Source organism: Rhincodon typus, unplaced genomic scaffold, assembly GCF_021869965.1.
Source record: "Rhincodon typus isolate 14 unplaced genomic scaffold, sRhiTyp1.1 hic_rhity00000743, whole genome shotgun sequence".
Lineage (NCBI taxonomy): Eukaryota > Metazoa > Chordata > Chondrichthyes > Orectolobiformes > Rhincodontidae > Rhincodon > Rhincodon typus.
In genome coordinates, this window is record NW_025966381.1 from 17,697 (window position 1) to 38,763 (window position 21,067).

The 21,067-nt window shown below is 39.6% G+C and overlaps 1 protein-coding gene across 3 annotated transcripts; it reads left to right on the top strand.

The window, feature by feature from the left end:
* Positions 1 to 1,421: 1,421 nt before the first annotated feature.
* Positions 1,422 to 15,954, top strand: LOC109928636 (WW domain-binding protein 2). 3 transcript variants are annotated; one of them, XM_048592168.1, is made up of 7 exons: positions 1,422 to 1,628; positions 2,240 to 2,375; positions 5,811 to 5,903; positions 7,558 to 7,728; positions 8,805 to 8,903; positions 9,612 to 9,688; positions 11,550 to 15,954. In XM_048592168.1, the coding sequence occupies exons 1-7, from the start codon at positions 1,437 to 1,439 to the stop codon at positions 11,595 to 11,597; spliced, it is 816 nt and encodes a 271-aa protein (XP_048448125.1). In that variant the 5' UTR covers positions 1,422 to 1,436; the 3' UTR covers positions 11,598 to 15,954. The 3 variants fall into 3 exon arrangements, with proteins under 3 accessions (XP_048448125.1, XP_048448124.1, XP_048448126.1); XM_048592167.1 differs by lacking the exon at positions 9,612 to 9,688; XM_048592169.1 differs by lacking the exon at positions 9,612 to 9,688 and having other exon boundaries at positions 12,787 to 15,954.
* The last annotated feature ends 5,113 nt before the right edge of the window (positions 15,955 to 21,067 follow it).

A 21,067-nucleotide genomic window follows, 5' to 3' on the forward strand; every position in this document is an offset into this window, starting at 1 on the left:
TGTTCCAATAAATAAAGTTCTATCTCTCTCAATATATATCTCTATATAGATATGTCTCACGACATTACAGCCCGGTTACATGTCTGCCAGAATGGTCTGTGCCTTCTCCGTCGATCCTTCTGTCAGGAATGTTACTAGTTATGCTGTTGATACTGTGTTGTTATTTAGTTGGTGCTTTCTCTAAGACATAGTGGAGGCTCTGAGGGCTGGAGACTCTCTCGAGAGCTGAAGGCAGTTAGCTCTGGGGCTTTGTCCAACTGATGCTATGACCATATTCTTACAATAGGCTTGGTCCTGTGTTGTCAAAACTATCAAACTTAAATTCGATAGGTTTTTGGTATCTAAGTACTAGGTTCAAATTGATAGGCTTTTGGATTTAGCCAGTTATCTTGGTTGAAATCTGCTGCTTGACCTGGTAACTGTATGGCCTTTCAAAACAAATGTTTCAATTCAGGTGCTGTGTACCTGCAAACTTTCAAGTTGCTGCTTGCAGAGATCCATTTTAAATCTCTAAGCGCAGAAAAAGCACCTTCCCTTTTAAAGGGACCACACAATGCTCTCCCCCTTAACATCTTACAAATACACCAAATTCTAACTTCCTGCTTCCTGATCTGCAAATACTCTACCCAGCTTCGCAACAGATGTATTAGTCAGTTTAAATATTTTTTTTTATTTTTAAAATTATTGGACACATTCTACCAGTTGAGTGGTAGATCCAGCAGCAAACAATTACTTGTACCCATTTTTTGCTAAACAATGTGCTTATTGAATGATGTTTGACATTTCTTAGTCAAGTAATTGATAGTCAAACAATTTGACATTCGTGTGGAATTGGGTGTTACTTTTGAGATTTGTTGCTGGTCAGGGAGATTATTTTCTGATTTCAGTTGTTGGGAACTGGGCCCAATTGTCTCAATGTATATATCTGTGGGGCCAAGTAGGGGTATAATTTGAGTATTGTTTTCAAGATATTCATTGGCTAAAATATACCCCTTTTGATTTCCACTCACTTCCCTTTTCAATCCAGAGAGCCTTTTGTAGAGTTATCATTCCATGAGAGCCAGCAGCCCTCTGTTATTGAGCCTAAACAATGGTTCTGCAAAAATCTTTGAAATGTGAAAGCTGTCCAACCATCTATTTCTGTTGAACTTGTAGATTGGGGTGCTGAGGCCAAAAGTAGCTCTTTGCTGTTTTGTACATAATTAGCTGACTCCCCACATGGTGATCAGTGTTTCACGGCTGTCTAATCATTTTTGTCTATTTGGTTGTTTGAGGAGAAAGCCTAATGTGTTGGAGTTGAAGCAGGATCTCTCCTGTTATGGTATTATAAAGTCAGAGGTAAATCTATCTTGCATTTTCCACAAAATGCACTTCCCAGTGGATATTACTAAAAGCACTATTGATGGAGGCCATGCCAGACTGAAAATAGATCAATTATGTTTGGGGCAAAAATCTTTCTTTTGATAGACAATATTTGTTGCACTCACAGTCCAATATGTTTGCTTTTTCTCTTCTGCAGCATTTTAAAGGAGTGCAAGGATGTGGAGCTCTCATTCAGTGATATGACTGTTAAGTCTGATTTCTTTAAGGGCACCAAGAAGGGAACATTGTACTTGACGCCTTACAGGGTAAGCTTCTCTTTCAATAATTGTGTCTCTATCATAATACTCGGAAAATAACTGTTTCTTCATGGCAACAAATTTATTACTGATGTACTCTAAGCAGATGTCATTAGAGTGGCTCACTGCTGCAGCCTCTATTGCTCATTTCAGGTATAATGTGCTTGAAATGCAGCTTTAAGAAAATAATCAGACCAGATTCATACAAGTTCTGAGGAAGGGTCACCGGACCCGAAACGTTAACACTGTTTTTTCCTTCACAGATGCTGCCAGACCTGCTGAGCTTTTCCAGCAACTTTGTTTTTGTTCCAGATTCATGCACCATTTCATTGATCTCTGCTGAGGAGTATACTTAAGTGTAATATGGAGGAGTGGGGTGGAGAGGTGAATAATTTACCAGTACTTATTGCCAAGGCCTAAGCTTGTAGGATGGATACTCTAATACTGGACAGCTATCAACATCCTTAGTACCTGGGACTCCAGGAGATGGGAAGAGAAAATTGGACATGGGCATTTTTTATTGCGAGTTTCTGTGCTTTCACTCCATTTGTGGAATAGGAACAAAGGGAAGCTATATGAAAGACAAGATTGATTCTGGATGTGTGATGTTTTTGTTTCAGATGATCTTTCTGTCAAAAGGGACTAACTTTATGCAGTCATTTATGATGCCCTTTTACCTTGTGAAAGACTGTTCTATTGAGCAACCTGTTTTCTCTGCTAATTATATCAAGGGGACTATTCGGGCAGAACCCGGAGGTATGTAAGATAATCCCAAGAAGTAAAGTTCATGTTGGGAAGATTGTGTGTGTGTGTGTTTTCGTTTTTGTTTTGTGAGAAAGGAGTGGCAGGACATTAAAGTCAAAGGGCATCCTAATTAAATAGTCTTGACTGATTTTTCTGTCACTTGCCCAGAGTATGTCAAATTAACTGACTGGAATGATAAACTCCCCTTTGCACCCATCTAGCAAACAAAACTAAAAGGCAATATATGTTCCACGAGAAAAGTCACAAAGAATTTTTTCCTGGTTTCTTTATTGGATTTATCCAGAGTGCTTCTCAAATGACAAACTTGTTATCAAATTGAGTAATTGAGGGAAAATAGCATTGATAAATACATGGAGAAAACAATAAAAGGATATGCAGAAAGAGTTGAAGTAAAAGTAAAATGGTGAAGTTGCCACAGTCCCAGAGCTGGGAAGAAGGTGCTTAAACCTTAAATACTAGTTGAATCAAATTGCCTTCTGCTCTCCAATGCTGAACGTTCTGTACTCAGCAAAGGCCTCAGCTTTATTCCTCTGCGTCCCCATCTTAACGAATTTTGGGCATGACATGACACCAAACTCTTCCGCTGTCTTTGTCTTTGACTTCGTGCTCATTTCTTTGGACAAGAGTCCTCTTCCCGTCCCACAGACCCCTTTGCCCAGTTCCAGCACTCTCTCCCTCTGCCTGGGCCCCTCCCTCCAGCCTTTTATCCACACTCTATCTGTTCATTGAGAACTGGCGACGTGATATTAGTCGCCTCAATTTCTCTGCACCCCCCCCCCCCCCCCCCCCCCAATCCAACCTATCTCCCTCCAAACTGACTGCACTCTGATCTAACCCTGACTTTGTTAAGCCTGCTGATAAGGGTGGTGCTATTGTTTGGTGTACTGACCTTGCAGAGGCTGAGCGCCAGTGTAGGTCAATGGGCACAGTGATAATGAATGAATGGAACTTAATGCAATTTTGTTTTTCATATTTTGTGCACTTCTGAGAAGAGAGTGGGATTATTGGCAGAATTTTTTTTATTCCTTCATGGGAGATAGGCATTGCTGGCTAGGTCAGCATTTATTGCCGAGAGGGCAGTTCAGAGTCAACCATATTGCTGTGGGACTGGAGCCACATGTAGGCCAGACCAGGTAAGGATGGCAGTTCCCTTCCCTAAAGGGCATTAGTGAACCAGATGGGTTTTTCTGACAATTGATAATTGTTTCACGGTCATCATTAGACTCCAGATGTTTGTTGAATTCAAATTCCACCATCTGCTGTGGCAGGATTTGAATCTGGGTCCCCAGAGCATTACCTGGGTCTCTGGATTAATAGTCCAGCAATAATACCACTAGGTCATAGGGAATAATTAGGTTATCATTAATTTTTGAACTGTTATCAACACTCTTCCTATAGATCTTCAAAGTACAAGCAAGGATGGTATTAGCAAAGCTTGAATTCAGGTCATAGATCCCAGATTTGTATGCTGTGTTAGTGGATTTCCATGTGTGTGTGTGTGTGTGTGTGTGTGTGTGTGTGTGTCATTGGGCACAGTGCTCCCATTTTCATTTTGACATTGAGTGATTCAGGTAGCGCTGCTATTTGGCACAAAAATAAAACTGGAGAGGTGGCCCGACTGTGGCTAACAAGGGAAATGGGGGTCTTATTAGCTCCAAGGAAGGGACACACTAATTGGCCAAAAAATGCAGCAGACTTGAGGATTGTGAGCAGTTTAGATTTCAGCAAAGGAGAACGAAAGGATTGATTTAAGAAGGGGAAAATAGAATGAGAGTAAGCTTGCAGGGAATAGCAAACTGATTACAAAACCTTGTGGGTATGTGAAGAGAAAATAGTAATGAAGACAAATGTAGATTCCTTTATAGTCAGAAATTGTGTTAATTACTATTAATTCCTAGTTTAGCTCTTGCCTTCACAAGTCCCAAAACTTGGGGAACCCAGGTCTCATGAGAGGTTGGAACTGAAAGAAATAGTATTAGTAAGGAAATGGTGTTGGGAAAGCTTGATGGGATTGAAGGCCAATACATACCCAAGGCTTGATCAATATCCTAGAGTACGTAGGAGTTTGGAAGGAAGAGGCCCTACAAATAGTGGAAACACTGGTGATCATCTTTCAAGATTCTATAGATTATGGATTGAAGGATTGCTGATGTAAAGCCACTATTTAAAATAGAGGAAGAGAGAATTATAGACCAGTTAGCCTGATATGTGGTAAATACTGGAGTCCATTATAAAAGATTTAATAGCAGAGCACTCTTAGAATGTGACAGGATTGTACAGAGCATGAATTTACAAAAGGCAAATTGTGCTTGACAAATCTATTGGACTTTTTTTTATTCAAGGATGTAATTTGTAGAGTTGATGAGGGGGAGTCAGTGGATGTGGATTAATTGGACTTTCAATAAGGTCCTGCATAGGAGACTAGCATGTAAAATTAAAGCGCATGGGACAAGGGTGGTGTACTGATATGCATGGAAAACTGGTTGGCAGTCAGGAAATAGTGTGAATAAACACCGACCTGAGTAGCAGGCAGTGACCTGTGGAATACTGCCACTATCAGTGGTTGGAACCCAGCTATTTACAATATATTAATGATTTAGATGGGGGAACAATACGTACTGGGTTGGATAGTGAGCTGTGAGGAGGATCTAGAGATGCTTCTGTAATTTGGACAAGTTGAGTCAGTAGGCAAATGTATGGTAGATGAAGTATATCCACTTTGGCAGCAAAAGCAGGAAGGCAAATCATTCACTGAATAGTGATTAGGTTTGGAAAGGGAAGGTGCAACAAGACATGGGTGTCCTTGTCACCTGTTGCTGAAAGTAAGCATGTACATGCAACAGGTGGCGAGGAAGGCCTTCAAGGTGAGAGGATTTGAGTACAGGACCTTGGAAGTTTTGTTGTGATTGTACAGCTCCTTGGTGAGATCAAACCTGGAGTATTGTGTGCAGTTTTGGTTCCTTTCCTGAGGAAGGAGTTCTGACTATGGTGGCAGTGCAGTGAAGATTTGTCAGACTAATTCTGGGATGGCAGGACTGCTGTATGAAGAAAGATTGGACCATGAGGCCACTTAAGATTGAAAACCAATTTCTTCCCCCAGATTGTGGCTAGCCTTTGGGATTCTCTGCCACAGAGTGGTTGAGGCTAAAATATTGAATGCATTCAATGAGTTTGCCATAGTTCTTGGGACTAAACGGACAATGGAGTATGGGGAGAAAGCAGGAACAGGATACTGAGTTGGATGATCGTCCATGATCATATAGAATGGTGGAGCTGATTTTGAAGGGCTGAATAGCCTCCCTTTGCTCATATTTTGCATGTTTAAATGCAACACCAACCCAATTTTTTTTTTTAGAACGTGTTATGCTGACCTAAAGAACAACCTAAGTCTTTGTCCTAGTCCTAATTTGTTTGTTTGGTTTCCAGGTGGTTGGGAAGGACAGGCCTCATTCAAATTGGTTTTTAACAGCGGCGGAGCCATTGAATTTGGACAACTGATGTTCAAAGTTGCTCAACAAGGTAGGTTAGAGATGGATGTGCTAAATCCTGTCCATTTTATACAAAGGTGTAATTTGTAATCATGTGAATGATCTTCACTTGGATGGAAATATTTTCTAGTCGATTAATATCCAAATACAACCCGAAGTCCTTGAATGGAAGTATTTCCGCAGATTGGGTGCAAGTAGATCAAATGAAGCATCTCTTCAAACTAAAATCAATATCTTTGATGATAAAAGTAACAAAGAAATTTTAGACATTTTTAACATACAGAATTTAAATACATTTGAAGCCCAAGTAATGACCCTTTGCTTGTTGTCTGTCCTGATAGAATTGAGAACTGTAGAAAAGGAGGTTAGCACCAGGTTTCAGTATTGGTATTTGCATAGTATGTGGAAGTGTCACAGATCCAGAAGCACAGCAAAATCCCCTAGTTCTACTCCAACTATGAGAATTGTAGCATTCTCCTTTGCCTGGAAGCATCATAAATACATTCAGGAGTAACCCTGTTGAGCTGGCTTTGCTGTTTAGTATGATCATGGCTTACTTTCAACTCCACTTCCTGCCATGTCCCAAAATCCCTTGAATCCTAAGAGATCAAAAATCACTATCTTCTGTCACAAAGATTCTCTCCAGGCCCAAAGAAGGATGCACTTCCCTTGGAGTGGACGTAGTGCAATCACGAGATTGATTCCTTACATGAGAGGCTTGACCTTTCAAGGAGAGATCTAGTAAAATGGGCCTGTTCTCATGAGTTAGAAATAATGAGATGACCTTCTTGAAATACCTAGAATTTATTAGAGTTGTTGAGGCTATTTCTCCTGACTGGGGAGTTTAAAACTAGGGGCCTTAGCCTGAGGATTGAGGTTAGCCATTTGGGATCAAAATGAAGCAAAACTCTGTTACTGACTGGAAAATGTCTTCAGTGAATTCTCCAACCTCAGGAGCGCGGATGCTCAGTTATTGTGTGTGTCCGGGACTGTGATAGCTAGGTACCACACACTAAGGGAATCTTCGGATATATGTTTAAGGTGGGAAAGTTGAAGCAGAAGATCTGACATGATTCTAGTGAATGATGGAATAGGCCTGACAGGGCAGTGTATCTTGAGTGTTGCTCTTATATCTAATGTTCTTAATTGTGCTTAAGAACTTCTGATTATTTCAGCTCAGGTTTGATATGCAGTGCTGGTTTTCATGCTACATCCACCTGAACTGGCACATGCCTGGCAGTGCGTTTATAGATTTTGTCCTCGTGCACTTAAAATACACTCTATTGACATAATGTAAATTGTGCAAATGTACTGAATTTAGTAAGAATTTCATACAAGAAACCTAGCCCTTGACTATAATGTTTACATAATGTAGGGGAACAGATGTACTAGTGATTGGCATTAGGATTAAGGCCCACTTAGTAACATTTCACCAATCATTCAATATAAAGGAACTGCAAGTAGTATTCTTCTACTGATTGCTTTTGAAAATGCACACTGAACAAGAGATTTTTCTATGTGTATACCTATCATTATTGTAATATGCTGTTGATAACCTGTTTTTACAAGTCTGTCTCTTGCTGTTCAGCTGACAATTGTTACTTTAAGGCATAATTGATTCTGTGCCCCCACAACGTGTGGGTTGTCATTGCAAAATCTAATTTCTGCCTTTTTTTTCCCTTTAGCCTCCAGGGGTACTCCTGTACAGAATGCTGCTTATGGATATGCACCAATGGCTGACATGGCTTTTGGATTTGCCCCAGCAAATGGTCCATACCCCTATCAGCCATCTCCTATGAATGGAGGTTATGGGCCTCCACCTACACCAATGGGATACCAGTATGGTCCTCCACCAGGTAAAGAAAATGAACTTTTTTTTTTCTAAAACAAGAGGTGGTAAACACCATAAAAGATGATGGGCTTCATACTCGGTTGTAGCAGCAGGAGCAGCAACAAATTTTTTTTTTTTGTTTATTGAAAGATTGGAAGAACATGAGAGTTGTGATATAGTAAAATACTAGTGTGCCAATTCCCATTCTGTTGCATATTACAATAGTATTGGAGTTGTTGAATGAGAATTAATCTCTGTCAATTAGTCTACAACGGAACTAGTCATTTTATTGTCTTTCATGAGATGGATGTTGCTGTTGCCCGTCCCTAATTTTCTTTGTGTTGTGGGGTAAGGAAAGCCATGAGTGATGGAGAACTTTGGGAACTATAGGTTTAAGGTCACTTATTTCTCCCAGGAATATGACAATTTCCTTGTCGTGTTTCAAGTTACCTCTGCCATGTTGCAAAATCTTATATTCTGAAAGAAAGGTATCTAACTTACATTTGTTGAATCAAAATCACCTGTTTATACTGTCTCCCTACAAAGCCAGTACTGTAGCCACCTTTTAACATTCCATATCCCATTGTCTTAATTTTCTTGAGGCCAGAACTTTGCTGTTTTAAGTTTCTAAAGATTGTGTATCAAATTACTTAGTTAATAAAAATCCATTGCAGATGTACTCTGTTAACGTCCTTTTGCCTAAATGTTTTCTAGTTATAGTTTTATTATAGTAATACATTCATAGGAAGGATCAAGTCCGGAATTGCTCAATTGATATGGATGAACATTAGCAAAAATGCAGGCCATGGCCTCAGTGATTCAGATGTATGGTGTCAGTTTTATTGCATTGTCACCCCAGGCATTTCCACTGATGCCAGCATAATCTGTTCGAATGAACTTCTTACCTACTGTGTATTGATAACAATTGCTGTCATAGAAACACCTCAAGATTTTTCTGAAGAAGGGTCTAGGCCCGAAACGTCAGCTTTCTTGCTCCTCTGCTGCTTGACCTGCTGTGTTCATCCAGCTCTACACCTTGTTATTTTTCTCAAGTGAAATACAAATTGGTTTGTAATCTGTATACGTGTTGTGCATTTTCAGGTGCCTATCCTTCTGCTCCTGCAATGGACATGTATGCACCACCTCCGCCTCCCTATCCTGGACCACCTCCAGTCAGTGTGGTTGACCCTGGATTGCCTGGTATGTACGTTGCATACTTCAGATGCTTTCAGAATGAGGCCTGTAGTTCATTTACTTGGTAATGTGGATCATTGACTATTGTGAAGCTCAGGGAGTGGCTATATTTTCTTTTGGCACAATCCAAACATACAAGATAGTCATGAAGAAAAGTAGCAGAAAACTCCGCCCCCTTACTCAGTGGTGAGAATGTGGGACTTTTTACCACTGAGTAATTGAGATGAATAATGCAGATTACTTTACAGGAAAGCTAAATATACAAATACATATTAAGCTAACTGGGTTCTTTTACGGTGATGAAAATCACTGTTCAGATGGTGGTGTTGAAGAAATTGACACTGACTTCTGTGTAAAATGCAAGGTGATTCTGTAGAAAGCCTTGTGTATCACCATTGAGATGGCACTAAACAATTTTTAGTTTGTCTAGAGTGTCCTGATTCTTTCTTCAGTTTCATTGCTATCAATCTGACCTTTTTATAGAAATGATTTGTAGCTGCTGCCTGCTATAAGCAGTGACCTAAATCACTTAAATTGCAGCAGACTCCGATTGTAGTATTTGAGGGAAAAGGTCAGGAATGATACTTTGCGAAGGGAGAATTTAGGAATGTTTCTTTTTAGGTAGGGGAGGAAGAAATGGCTTCAATGGCAGGTGTGGGAATTTTTTTCTTCTTTTTTGAAGGAAAGTGTTGGTTTAAACTTTGACTTTTGCAGGTGGAGCTAAAGCAGCAGAAGCAGCTTCTAGTGCTTACTACAATCCGTCCAATCCTCACAGTGTGTATATGCCAATGGTGAGAGTTCATTGCTGCTATTTTAAAGGTTGAATCTTTCCGATGACTGACTTGTTTCTTTTGAGTCTCCATTTAACAACTTTGGGAAATCCAAATATCTTGCACTCTCTGTAGCTCCTCCTCTCCTCTTTCCCCTTCTCCTCCCCCCCCTCCCCCCCCCACACTCCATCTGCCCTTCTTGCATTCTTTAAGAATGCATCACAGCAGAGGAACTAGCCCTTCGGCCCACAATGTCTGTGCCAAGTATGATGCCACTCTAATCCCATCTGCCTGCACATGATCAGTATCCCTCCATTCCCTGCATATTCATGTGTCTATCTAAATGCCTGATAAACGTTACTTTCAAATCTACTTCTGCACCTCAGAAGGTACCAGGCACATAATGCCCTCTGTAAATTATTTAAAAACCTTGCTTTGTACATCTCCTTTTAAACTTTCCCTCTCTTACCTTCAATCTGTTTCCCCCTAGTGTTTGATTTTTGCCACCCTAGGAAAAATTCTCTTGACTATCCACCAGTGCCTCATAATTTTTATGTTCTTCTTTCAGGTTCCCCCTCAGCCTCCCACACAGTAGTGAAAGCAATCCAAGTTTGTCTAACCTCTCCTCTATAGCCAATACGCTCTAATTCAGGCTACATCTTGGTTAAACCTGTTTGGACCCTCAAGACTCCCCAGCCTTCCTATAGTGCGCATGATTCTGGTTGCCACACTATGCTGAATATGGCCCAAATAAAGTTTGTTTTTTTTTTAATACAGCTGCAACATGACTTGCCAAATTTTATACTCCATGCCCTTACCAATGTAGGCAAGCATGCCGTACTCCTCCTCCATCTATCCACTTGTGCTCCCACTTTTGTAGAAATATGGACTTGTATTGCATGATCCCTCTGAATATCAATGCAGCTAAGGCCCCTGCCACTTGCTGTATACTTGCCTCGCTCACTTAACCTCCCAGACTTGTTCGGTTTAAACTCTGTCTGTCACTTATCAACCCAACTGATCTACATATCGCTGTATCCTTTTGACAACCTTCCTCACTATTCCCAACTCCACCAACTTTGTGTCATCTGAAAACTTCAGATACACACACCAAGGTCCCAGCACTAATTCTGGGGAACACCACTGGTCATGGAGCTCCTTTCTGACTGGAGATCCAATAAATTGTGTTTTTAAAAACAGAAAATTCCTGCTTCATGAAACCATGTTGACTTTGCTTGATAGTGATTTTCCAGATGGCCTGGTATTCCTCCCCCATTAATGTTTTCTAGCAAACTTCCAATGAGATGTTGGGCTAACTAGCCTATAGTTTCCTGCTTTACATCTCCCCTCTATACTTTGAAATGGAGGTAATCAGTTGCAGTTTTTCCAATTCTTTGGGACCTTCACGTCAAGTCAGTGCATAAATCCTTTTTTTAAATTGAAGCTCTGTGTCTGTCTGGAATGATGTTTCTTCCTTTGTTGGGACCCTTGCCTTTTTAAATTAGGACATGTTTAACTTCTGCCTCCACAGTTACTTGCTCTTCCATCCCACTCACCAAAAGAAAACACACATTGGAAATTGCTAGCTTGACACTAATTACAGGTAGTTCTCATATAATGAGATAGTTGCATTCTTGTGTGACCTTGTGCTATAGAAAATCACCATTCCTGTATGGCAGAATGTTTGCGTTATCCAAACAGTATCCACAATTGCATTGCAGCCAATTTGTGTTAACTAAACACTCATTATAGCAGAACTACCTGTATTGCCATTTCAAAATCTTTATATACCAGATTTTCTACTTTATCAGTCCAAGGACATTGCCTGTATCTTTGCTTATGTACTCAAATTTGGAGATAAAACAAGTGCTTTCTATTGTAGGATCAGCCCCCACCATACACTCCAGCGGAGGAGAAGAAGAACAATTGAATCTGTTTGAAGTGCTGATTCTCCCAGTCGTTTGTGAATTGTCTACTTTCTTAAAAACACTGTTATTAGAAGCTGCATTTTTTTATTCAAAGTGAGCTACTTCCTAGCCTCATTCCAGCATCCAGCAGCAAAATGCATCTTGGACTGCAAGTCCCTTTTTGATATCTTTGTTCTTAGGCAATAGGAATGATTTGGGTGAAGTCCTACAACGATCTTTTCCACTAGGAAGACTTAGAATTCCTATTGCCTTTTTGAAAGCAAAAGTATTCACTTAACATGACCAGTTTGCAATTTTGGGGTATTGCTGGTGTTCAGTAGCTATCTGGAGCCAGCAGTTAGCAAGTGTTGATGAATTTCATCCTTTAAACAATGCAAAAATGCAACTTGTAATGACAGTATAGTATTGAAAATATTCTAAGAGTTTAATTAAAGAAATTACTTTGTGATGCAAGTGAATGAACAGATCCCTGCAAAATTACTTTGCTATTTTAAATAACGCCACTGTAAAAATAGTCACTTTGTCATGATGCTGTTTGGCACGTAATTGTACAGCATCATATCTAGGCTTTAGAATTTTTTGGTATGGAAAGGTTGGAATGATGTAAAATCTGTTTTTAAACTCTATATAAAATCTCTTCTGTAAGAAAATAACTTAGATAACCTTGTTAGGAATGTTGCTGAGGAATGCTTTATAGGTTTGGTGGTTAGAGAAAGGAAGTTTGTCCCCTGTATCATTTGAATGAGCTACTTTTCTTAAAAACAAACTTAAGGGGAATGGGGAAAAAAAATCAGATTCTCATGTTTCTAGACACTCAAACCTGATCTGGGTTTGATCCAGTACAATGGATTTTGTGTTAACTTGATATAATTTTGGCCTGAAGCTGTGCAATACAAAGATCGTAGCAAGAAGAAAGATATTGAAGTATAAGCATTTGAAACCTATGTAATAGAGTTTACAGTATTGTGCTTTGGCTATTTAGCTAAAGAGTGATGCACTGTAAATATACTTAAACCAATACACTATGCTGTTTGTTACTTTGGATGGTCTCCACCACAACCCATCTCTGACCCTTTTTTAATGATCAATCCTTTGCCCTGTGTTTAAAAGCAGTTCTAAATGCTGCCTTCAACCACAAGATTTGAAATCACAATTTAATAATTTGGTTGTTGTTTTTTTTTTTTGCCACAGTTCCTGTGATATAATTGAAGATTTGTACTCCAAGTTGACAAGTATTAAGCTCCTCCTATCGCTCCTCGGCACATGCTCTTTCATTGATTGGACCTTGTATTCACTTTTTTTAAAAAGCTCTCTGGCATGTAGTGGCTTCTCTTTATTTGTGTGTTTTTTTTTTGAGGATACTAGAAAGAGCATTTGCCCATTTTTAAGACCAAACTAATCCCTAACTACTTGTTTCTCCTATTTATTGGAATCAAAGATGTCAACTGTACAACAATCTACCGTTCTAAAAGAAACATTTATGCACTTACTGATATCCCAGTTCCCCTGCAATGTGCTTGAATCTTTAAAAGTACCAGTCGAGACAAGCAGGGTACCAGCATGATGTGTTGCATAAATTTAATTAACTTGCTGAGTCGAATCCAGGAGTGATGGAATTGCTTCTTTTGTTTCATTCTGTCTTATTTGCTCTTCTAAATAACCTAATCCATCTTTTGCTTCAGCCTTTATGATTCTCCTTCTTGTCAATTGACAAGCTGTGGTGGAAAAAGTACTCCATTCCCAGATGTTAGACCATTTGAGAAGACAAGCTGAAAGTCATTCAAATGCTTGACTCTCAGATTGGGACTGCCCGAGTTTAACTCCTTGGTTTATCACACAGATTTTGTTTGACTCACTTAGTAATGAGGCCTCCAAATGATAGGAGATCTTGTTTGTTGACATTGGCCAATTACAGGCCAAACCCAAAGATGGTTGTATAGAAATCAGCAGCAAATCAACTGCTGTTCCATGTAGTTAACCAGCTCTGATTTTCCAGCTGTCTGTTTTAATTCCACTTCAGAGAATCCCACTTGTAGCCAAATGCCCTCTTTGAATTTCTATAGTGCATGAAAGGCTGGTGCAGGTCATTCAGAAAGAAATCCAGTGAAATTAATAGAGGATTGATTGAATTCAGGTAAGTGATTTTATAGTGACAATAATCATCCCAAGAGCAATGTAATTAATGGTGATTAATTTTATTGTAACTTTGTTATCTTTCACTACAATAAATCATATAATGTAATGGGTTGTGGCATTAAAGCAAATGGGCTTGGTGCATGGCTTTTAATGAACTGCAAATGCTAATAACTTATTTAATGTTAAATGTTTCTCCACTGCATTTTTTTTGACAAGTCAGATTACATACTGCAGGGCTATCCTCTTAAACTTTAATTTTAATGATCTGAAAGTATTTATAAGTTATATTTTCACTGAAAGCAATGAGTCAGTGCAGCAAAGTCTGACTCTACTGCATTCATTCCAAGGGCTACTCTACTTTTGTCCACAGTATGCACTTCTACTTCTAATGTCATCCTATCGATGAAGAAAACAATGTGTGAAAAAGCAATTAGATCTGTTTAAAAGCTTCAACTGGATAAACACCTATAATCAAACCAAAGTTCAGTGCTGCATTGATTGTTTAAAATTAGGTGCTGTAAGCAATGGGCTCTGGAGCAGATGACAGCATTTTGATTTGATGTCGGTTGATTCTTTTAAAGTCACATCCTGTATTTAAAAATAATGAAGGATCCTTTTTGGCAGTGATGTTTTGCCTTGATGTTTTGCCTATTTATATGATCAAATGTCTGCTGTATGAAGATGGTACCTCTTCTAAAACATCACACCAGAACACATGCTAACCTTCCATGATACTGTCCTCTCCGATTTAATGTGGGTCTGTAAAGCATCTCCATGGATAGAACAACTTTTATTTCCAAAATTCCCGTTGTGATAGTAAGTAAGAGACATTAGCTAAATTTACACATCATTAATCAGATTAGTTTAATGAATTCAAGCATGTGGGCACACTCTGCAGTTTTTAACCAGAACTTATAGAAGGACTCTGCTTTTATTTTTAACCAAAGCAATTAATTTAGGATGGGGAGCTAAGAATGAAAGGGTAGATATTGTCTTGTCTGTGAATTTGAGGAGCTTGATGTGATCTTGAGTTTGTAGGCTTCAGTGACTTTCATGACCATTTAAGAGGGAAGTGTTTTAAATGTTATATTTCACTGTTTTCTCTCATGCATTGCAAGTAACAGTATAGCAGGAAATTTGGATAATGCCATGTTGAAAATGCTTTGATTTGCATCCTATTTACACTGGCTTTCGAGTTGTTCTGCCTACTCAATACAGAGGTCTGGCCTCCAGCTGAGGCTTCGATGGAAGAGGAACACTGCTGCAAATTAAGTACAGACCCTCATGCCAGCACCAAAACAGAAATGTCTCTTTGAGGACTGTTTCAACTATTTGCTGCCACTTTAACACCAAAATGGTGGAAATGGGGCTTTCTGGGGGATTGTTTAAAATTCTCAGCATATAAACAAAATAACCTGGCCTTGAAAGATTGGAGTGAAGGGAAATTCCAGTAGCTCTTTTAGAAGTTGATTGCTTCCAATGATCTATTTTTCCCACATTACACTTGGTTTTCTGCAATTTGTTTCAGTGAGGAGGGTGGGGCAGAGGTTGCACAGTTAGGGTTAGGATGAGCAAACTTTTATCACATACATTGACAATATTTTATAATCTTAACTAAGAGAAACATTTGAGTGTTAAAATGGAGGTATGTAAAATAGTTGATAGTCCTGAATACTATAGGAAAAAACTAGAAAATTCAATAGTGCTCTTAAAATAGGAAGTAAATTTGTACAACACTCTGTTTATACTCCCTCCTTTCCTTCTCTGTACTATCTTTCTTTTGAAGTACTGAAATTCTATGGACAGCTACTTTGGAAAAGCTGATTTTACTTTTCATCTGCTGATTTGAGTCTTAAACAAAAGACTTTGTGGGAATTAATCTTGGAGCTGATAAGAACAACAAAAAGAATAACTGGTTCTGATTCTTCAGAATGGAAAGACAGTGACATTTGTATATACCTCTTGTATTAAGTGCAAGTTGTGATGAAGCAAATAAGAGATCAGCTTTAAGATAACCTTTCTTATATTTGAACTGGATAAAAATGCGCCAATTAAATTATAGATTCTGGGAGCATAATAAACTACTTTTTGTTTAGCCCATACTTTTGTATTAATTGGAGAATTGATAACTGCTAGATTTATAAAATGTGTTAATTGTGTACAAGTCTGTATGTATGCTTCAGCAAAGCTTTACAACTTGTTAATAAATGCACCTAAGAGAAATTTGTGTAATGAATGTGTGCATTTCTTTTTTGTGGGAAATGACTTAAGTTATTTAGATAGGTGGTTCATCCCTGTTAAATGGAAATGCAAGTGTATTTGTGTTTTCTGCTCTTGGAAACACTCGCTCATGGCCTGTAAAATCTAACCAACAGCAATGTAGGTTGATGGTATTCCTCACTTTAAACAAAATCTCCAGGAACATTACACAGGAAAATGATAACTTGGGGAAGAAAGAGATTGGAATGAGTGGCTGAAGAAGATGAGGGTTTTTTATGCAAGATGGTTCAGGAAGATAATTCCAGAGACTTGGAGCATATTAGCTGAAGGACTGACCTCTTAACAATAACAGGAATATAAGGGACAAGCCAGTGAAGAGTCTGTAGCTTTCACTTGTCCCAGGAAAGGATTAGAATCGGATCATTACATCAATATCTGGAGCCACTTTCTGAACTATGGTTAAGGAGTTCTCCTGAATGTTCTCATTGAATGGGAACCAGAATGCCAAGTTGCTAGGGAAACGTAGAGATGCCTAACTAGTAAAGACATAAGGCCAGGGTGCCATGATTGCATGGTTGGCCTGATAAATCCAAGAGTGTCCAGGAAGATAACAATAGCTTTATTGTTATCTGTGATAGAAGCTAACAAACCTTTTTTGAAAAATAATGCCATATGGTCCTTTTTGAGCCTGCTGCATCACTTGATCACAGCTGTTTTTAACTCCATTTTCCTCACACAGGTAGGATATTAGTGATTTCAGTTGTTATTCAAGAATCTGTCTATCTGATTGTGAGTATATTCAACATCCACATTTCATGTCATCCAGGATAAGAGACGTGAGGGAAACATTTTCTCACGTCAAGTAGTCGGGATTGGCACAAGCAGCCTGAGGGTGTGTTGATGGTATGTTAAATGGAGTCATTTAAGAGGGAATTGGATTATTAGCTGAAAAGGAAGAATACTATAGGGTAAAGATAGGAGTGTGGAGAAGTGGCATGAGGTGAATGCCTCCTGTTTAGAGAGCAAAGGCATGTACAGGAGACCTATTAGCCACCTTCAGAGTTCACAGAATCCCTACAGTGTGCCCATTGAGTCCACACTGGCCTCCAAAGACCCACACCTCCACCTCCACCTCCACTTCCACCCCCTCCCCCCAAAAAAAATCCCCGAGAGGCTGCATTTCCCATGGTTAATCCACCTCCACTGCACACTGGGCATTTTAGCATGGCCAATCTACCTAACGTGGGCATGTTTGTATTGTGGGAGGAAACCCATGCAAACACAGGGAGAATATGCAAAACGCGCACAAGCGATGGAATCAAACACAGGTCTCTACTGCTGATGCAGCACTACCCATAATCATTGTATGAATGTCAGGCTAAGGGATCAGTAATTCAGGAAGAGACCTGAGGAAATTTATTCACTCGGTTGTGAATCTTACAATGATTACAACACTGAAGAAAGCCATTTTGCTGCCTGTAATACTCTTTCACATAATCAACTCCCTCTAAAATGCCTACATTTCAACACACCCACAGCTGTGTTCCAATCCCAATCACTTGATGTATGAAATGCTTTTCTTCATGTCTCCATTGATTCTTTTGCCTAATGCCTTGAAACGATGCTCTTCTTGACTACCTACCTTTGTGATTTTGAATAGCTCTACTCAAACTTTTCAAAGAAAACCATCCCAAATTCTCCAATCCATCTGTTGTAACTGAATGTCTTTCACCCCAATGTCATAAATCTTGTCAACACTCTGTAATTCCTTCACATCTTTCCTGAAGTGTGGTGCTTAGAAGTAGAGACAATATCCTAGTTGAGGCTGAAACCGTATTCTATAGTAGTCTAACATTAGTACCATGAGCAAGGACGTTATGTCCCTATTAAAGCCAAGAATTTTGTATGCTTAATTAACTGCACTGTTAATCTCGTTCTTGCTACCTTAAATGGTGTGCAAATGCACCCAGGTCCCTGTTCTCCTCTTTAGAATTGTATCCTTTTAATATTCTCTTTGCATTCTTTCTACCAAAACATACCATTTCACACGTCTCTGTATTAAATTTTGTATGCCAATTATCCATCCAACGGTCTATTTCCCTTTGAAGTTCTACACGATCCTTCAGTTTACACAAATTTTGGAATTGTGCCATATGCATGAATGTCCAATATAAATTTATATCAGGAAAAGCAAGGGTTGCAATAACAACTCCTGGGGAACTCCACTATAATCTTCCTCCAGTACCAAAAACACTAACCACTACTCTCGGTTTCATATCACTCAACCCATTATGTCTCCATTCTGGGACATGCCCCTTTTATTCCATGAATTAGCTCACAGATCTATTGTGCAACGCTTCAACACGTGCCTTTTGGAAGTAGGTCCTTGTGGCTAAAGCGATCAAGGGGTATGGAGAGAAAGTGGGAGTGGGATACTGAAATTGCATGATCAGCCTTGATCATATTGCATGGTGGTGTAGGCTCAAACGGCTGAATGGCTTACTCATGCACCAATTTTCTCTGTTTATTCACCCTTAACGAATCTTAATTTACATACATTTGAACAAGTGACAATTTCATTTTGTCCTGGAAGCCTTCCCACCGTTGAGGTGGAGCTGACGTGTCTGTAGTTGCTGCACTTTCTCTGGAATGTGAGTGAAACATTTGCATTTCTCCAGTTCTCTGGCATCACCCCTGAGTTAAGGAAGACTTGAAAGTTATGACTATTGCTTCTACAATTTCTACATTTGATGTAGATTAGGACATTTAAATTGTGTAGGTCATGGTAAGCAACCAGATGCATTGTCAGCTTCCAAACAAATTAAAATATCAATGTAAAAGACTGTGACTATCTTGGATGCAAAAGGGGTCATTTTAATCCCAAAACATGGGTGGGGCTTCATTCACCTGGGAGGTAAAAATTGTAAAAATTTGAGTCCTGACTCCAACTGGCTTGGAGTGTTCTATTGTTTTATTAATCTGCATTTGCTTGCATTAGTTTGTTGACCTACTATGTTCACTGCTTTTGATTGATTAAAGCTGTTTGCAGCCTCTGAGAATGGAGGTAAGCAGAAGCTTCCAGAAAGACCCTGAGAAGTTTGAACTAGGAGTAGTTGTGTAGAAATTCTGAAAGTGTAGGGACATTTTAAAGCACTAAGATTCTGTACCTAGGTACCTTTGTACCTAGATTGGCGCTGTAAATGACGACTTGTAAACTTTTCACTGTACTCATGTGAGTACGTGACAATAAACTTAATTCAGTAAACATGTTTGTAGACTTGGAGACGTTTCTGCATTGAAAAGAGTTCAATCTGATATATAAACTATACAACAAAACAGTGAGTGAATACACAACAGTGCTTACTTGTGGTTTTAATGGAGATGGACAGGAGTTGGGGGATACAGCCAATGCAAGCCTCGGAAAACCCAGCAGCGAGAGGGAGGTAAATGTCACTGCCGTGATTAAATGTACTTTACCTGTCTGGCTGGGGCAGTTCTGATCTTCTGCTGAACTCCTGCCAAGTTTGCTAATTCCACCCCTTTTGAGGTCTTCAGTTTTACCCCTGAAATCTGTGATCTCCTCTTAGCCACCCTATCCCCTAGGCCAACCCTTCCTTTTGAGTTGATAGCACGCAGGGAAACCTTTATTTTCCGGGCTTTCTAGAAGCCACTATGTCCCTGCCTCCAGCAGAACCAAAAATTAAAAGTCCCCCAGAAAGTCTGTTTTAAGTTACTATTAAGGTTAAGGTGCAACATTTGTAATTATGCAAAATAATCCTTCACTGATCAGGAGAGATGCACTTTCTATACAATGTGAGAGTGACATGTTGTATAACACTACACCCTCTTGTGGTGACATACAGCATAAAACATGAATCTCAGAATGTACAAGTTTTAGAGAAAATTGTTCAGCTCTGCCTGCAAAAGTGCCTCTAGAATTTATGATTAGGTACTGCTTTTAGTAGTATTTCGTATGCTGCTGTGAGCAGTCACCCAGATTTGTTATTAACTTCCAGACCCTAATGGTACTCAATGACAAATTGCATTTATATAGTGCCTTTAATGTAATGAAACTTCCCAAGGCACTCCACCTAAGTGTATGAGGCAGAGTGTGACATCAAGTCACATAAGGAGATAGATAAAAGCAAGTTGAAGAGGCAGGTTTTAAGAAGTGCTTATGGTAGGAGAATTTGAGACTAAAAACTGAAGGCCTGACCACCAACTCTTTTTAATTCATTAAAGTATCTGGTCGGTGTGGACGAGTTGGACCGAAGGGTCTGTTTCATAGAACATTACAGCGCAGTACAGGCCCTTCAGCCCTCAATGTTGCGCCGACCTGTGAAACCAATCTGAAGCCCATCTAACCTACGCTATTCCATTATCATCCATATGTTTATCCAATGACCATTTAAATGCCCTTAAAGTTGGCGAGTCTACTACTTTTGCAGGCAGGGCATTCCACGCCGTTACTACTCTCTGAGTAAAGACCCTACCTCTGGCATCTGTCCTATATCTATCACCCCTCAATTTAAAGCTATGTCCCCTCGTGCTAGCCATCACCATCCAAGGAAAAAGGCTCCCACTGTCCACCCTATCTAATCCTCTGATCATCTTGTATGTCTCTATTAAGTCACCTCTTAACCTTCTTCTGTCTAACGAAAACAGCCTCAATTCCCTCAGCTTTTCCTCATAAGACCTTCCCTCCATACCAGGCAACATCCTGGTAAATCTCCTCTGCACCCTTTCCAATGCTTCCACATCCTTCCTATAATGCGGTGACCAGAACTGTACACAATACTCCAAGTGCGGCCGCACCAGAGTTTTGTACAGCTGCAACATGACCTCATAGCTCTGAAACTCAATCCCTCTACCGATAAAACCTAACACACCGTACGCCTTCTTAACAACGCTATCAACCTGGGTGGCAACTTTCAGTGACCTATGCACGCGGACACCGAGATCTCTCTGCTCATCCACACTACCAAGAATCTTGCCATTAGCCCAGTACTCTGTATTCCTGTTACTCCTTCCAAAGTGAATCACCTCACACTTTTCCGCATTAAACTCCATTTGCCACCTCTCAGCCCAGCTCTGCAGCTTATCTATGTCCCTCTGT

Coding starts and splice junctions, on each gene's coding strand:
- LOC109928636 (XM_048592167.1), top strand. CDS start 1,437: ATGTTTGGGGCAAAAATCTTTCTTTTGATAGACAATATTTGTTGCACT. Junction 1,629..2,239: donor TGTACTTGACGCCTTACAGG/GTAAGCTTCTCT, acceptor TTTTTGTTTCAG/ATGATCTTTCTGTCAAAAGG. Junction 8,904..11,549: donor GGTTGACCCTGGATTGCCTG/GTATGTACGTTG, acceptor TTTCTATTGTAG/GATCAGCCCCCACCATACAC.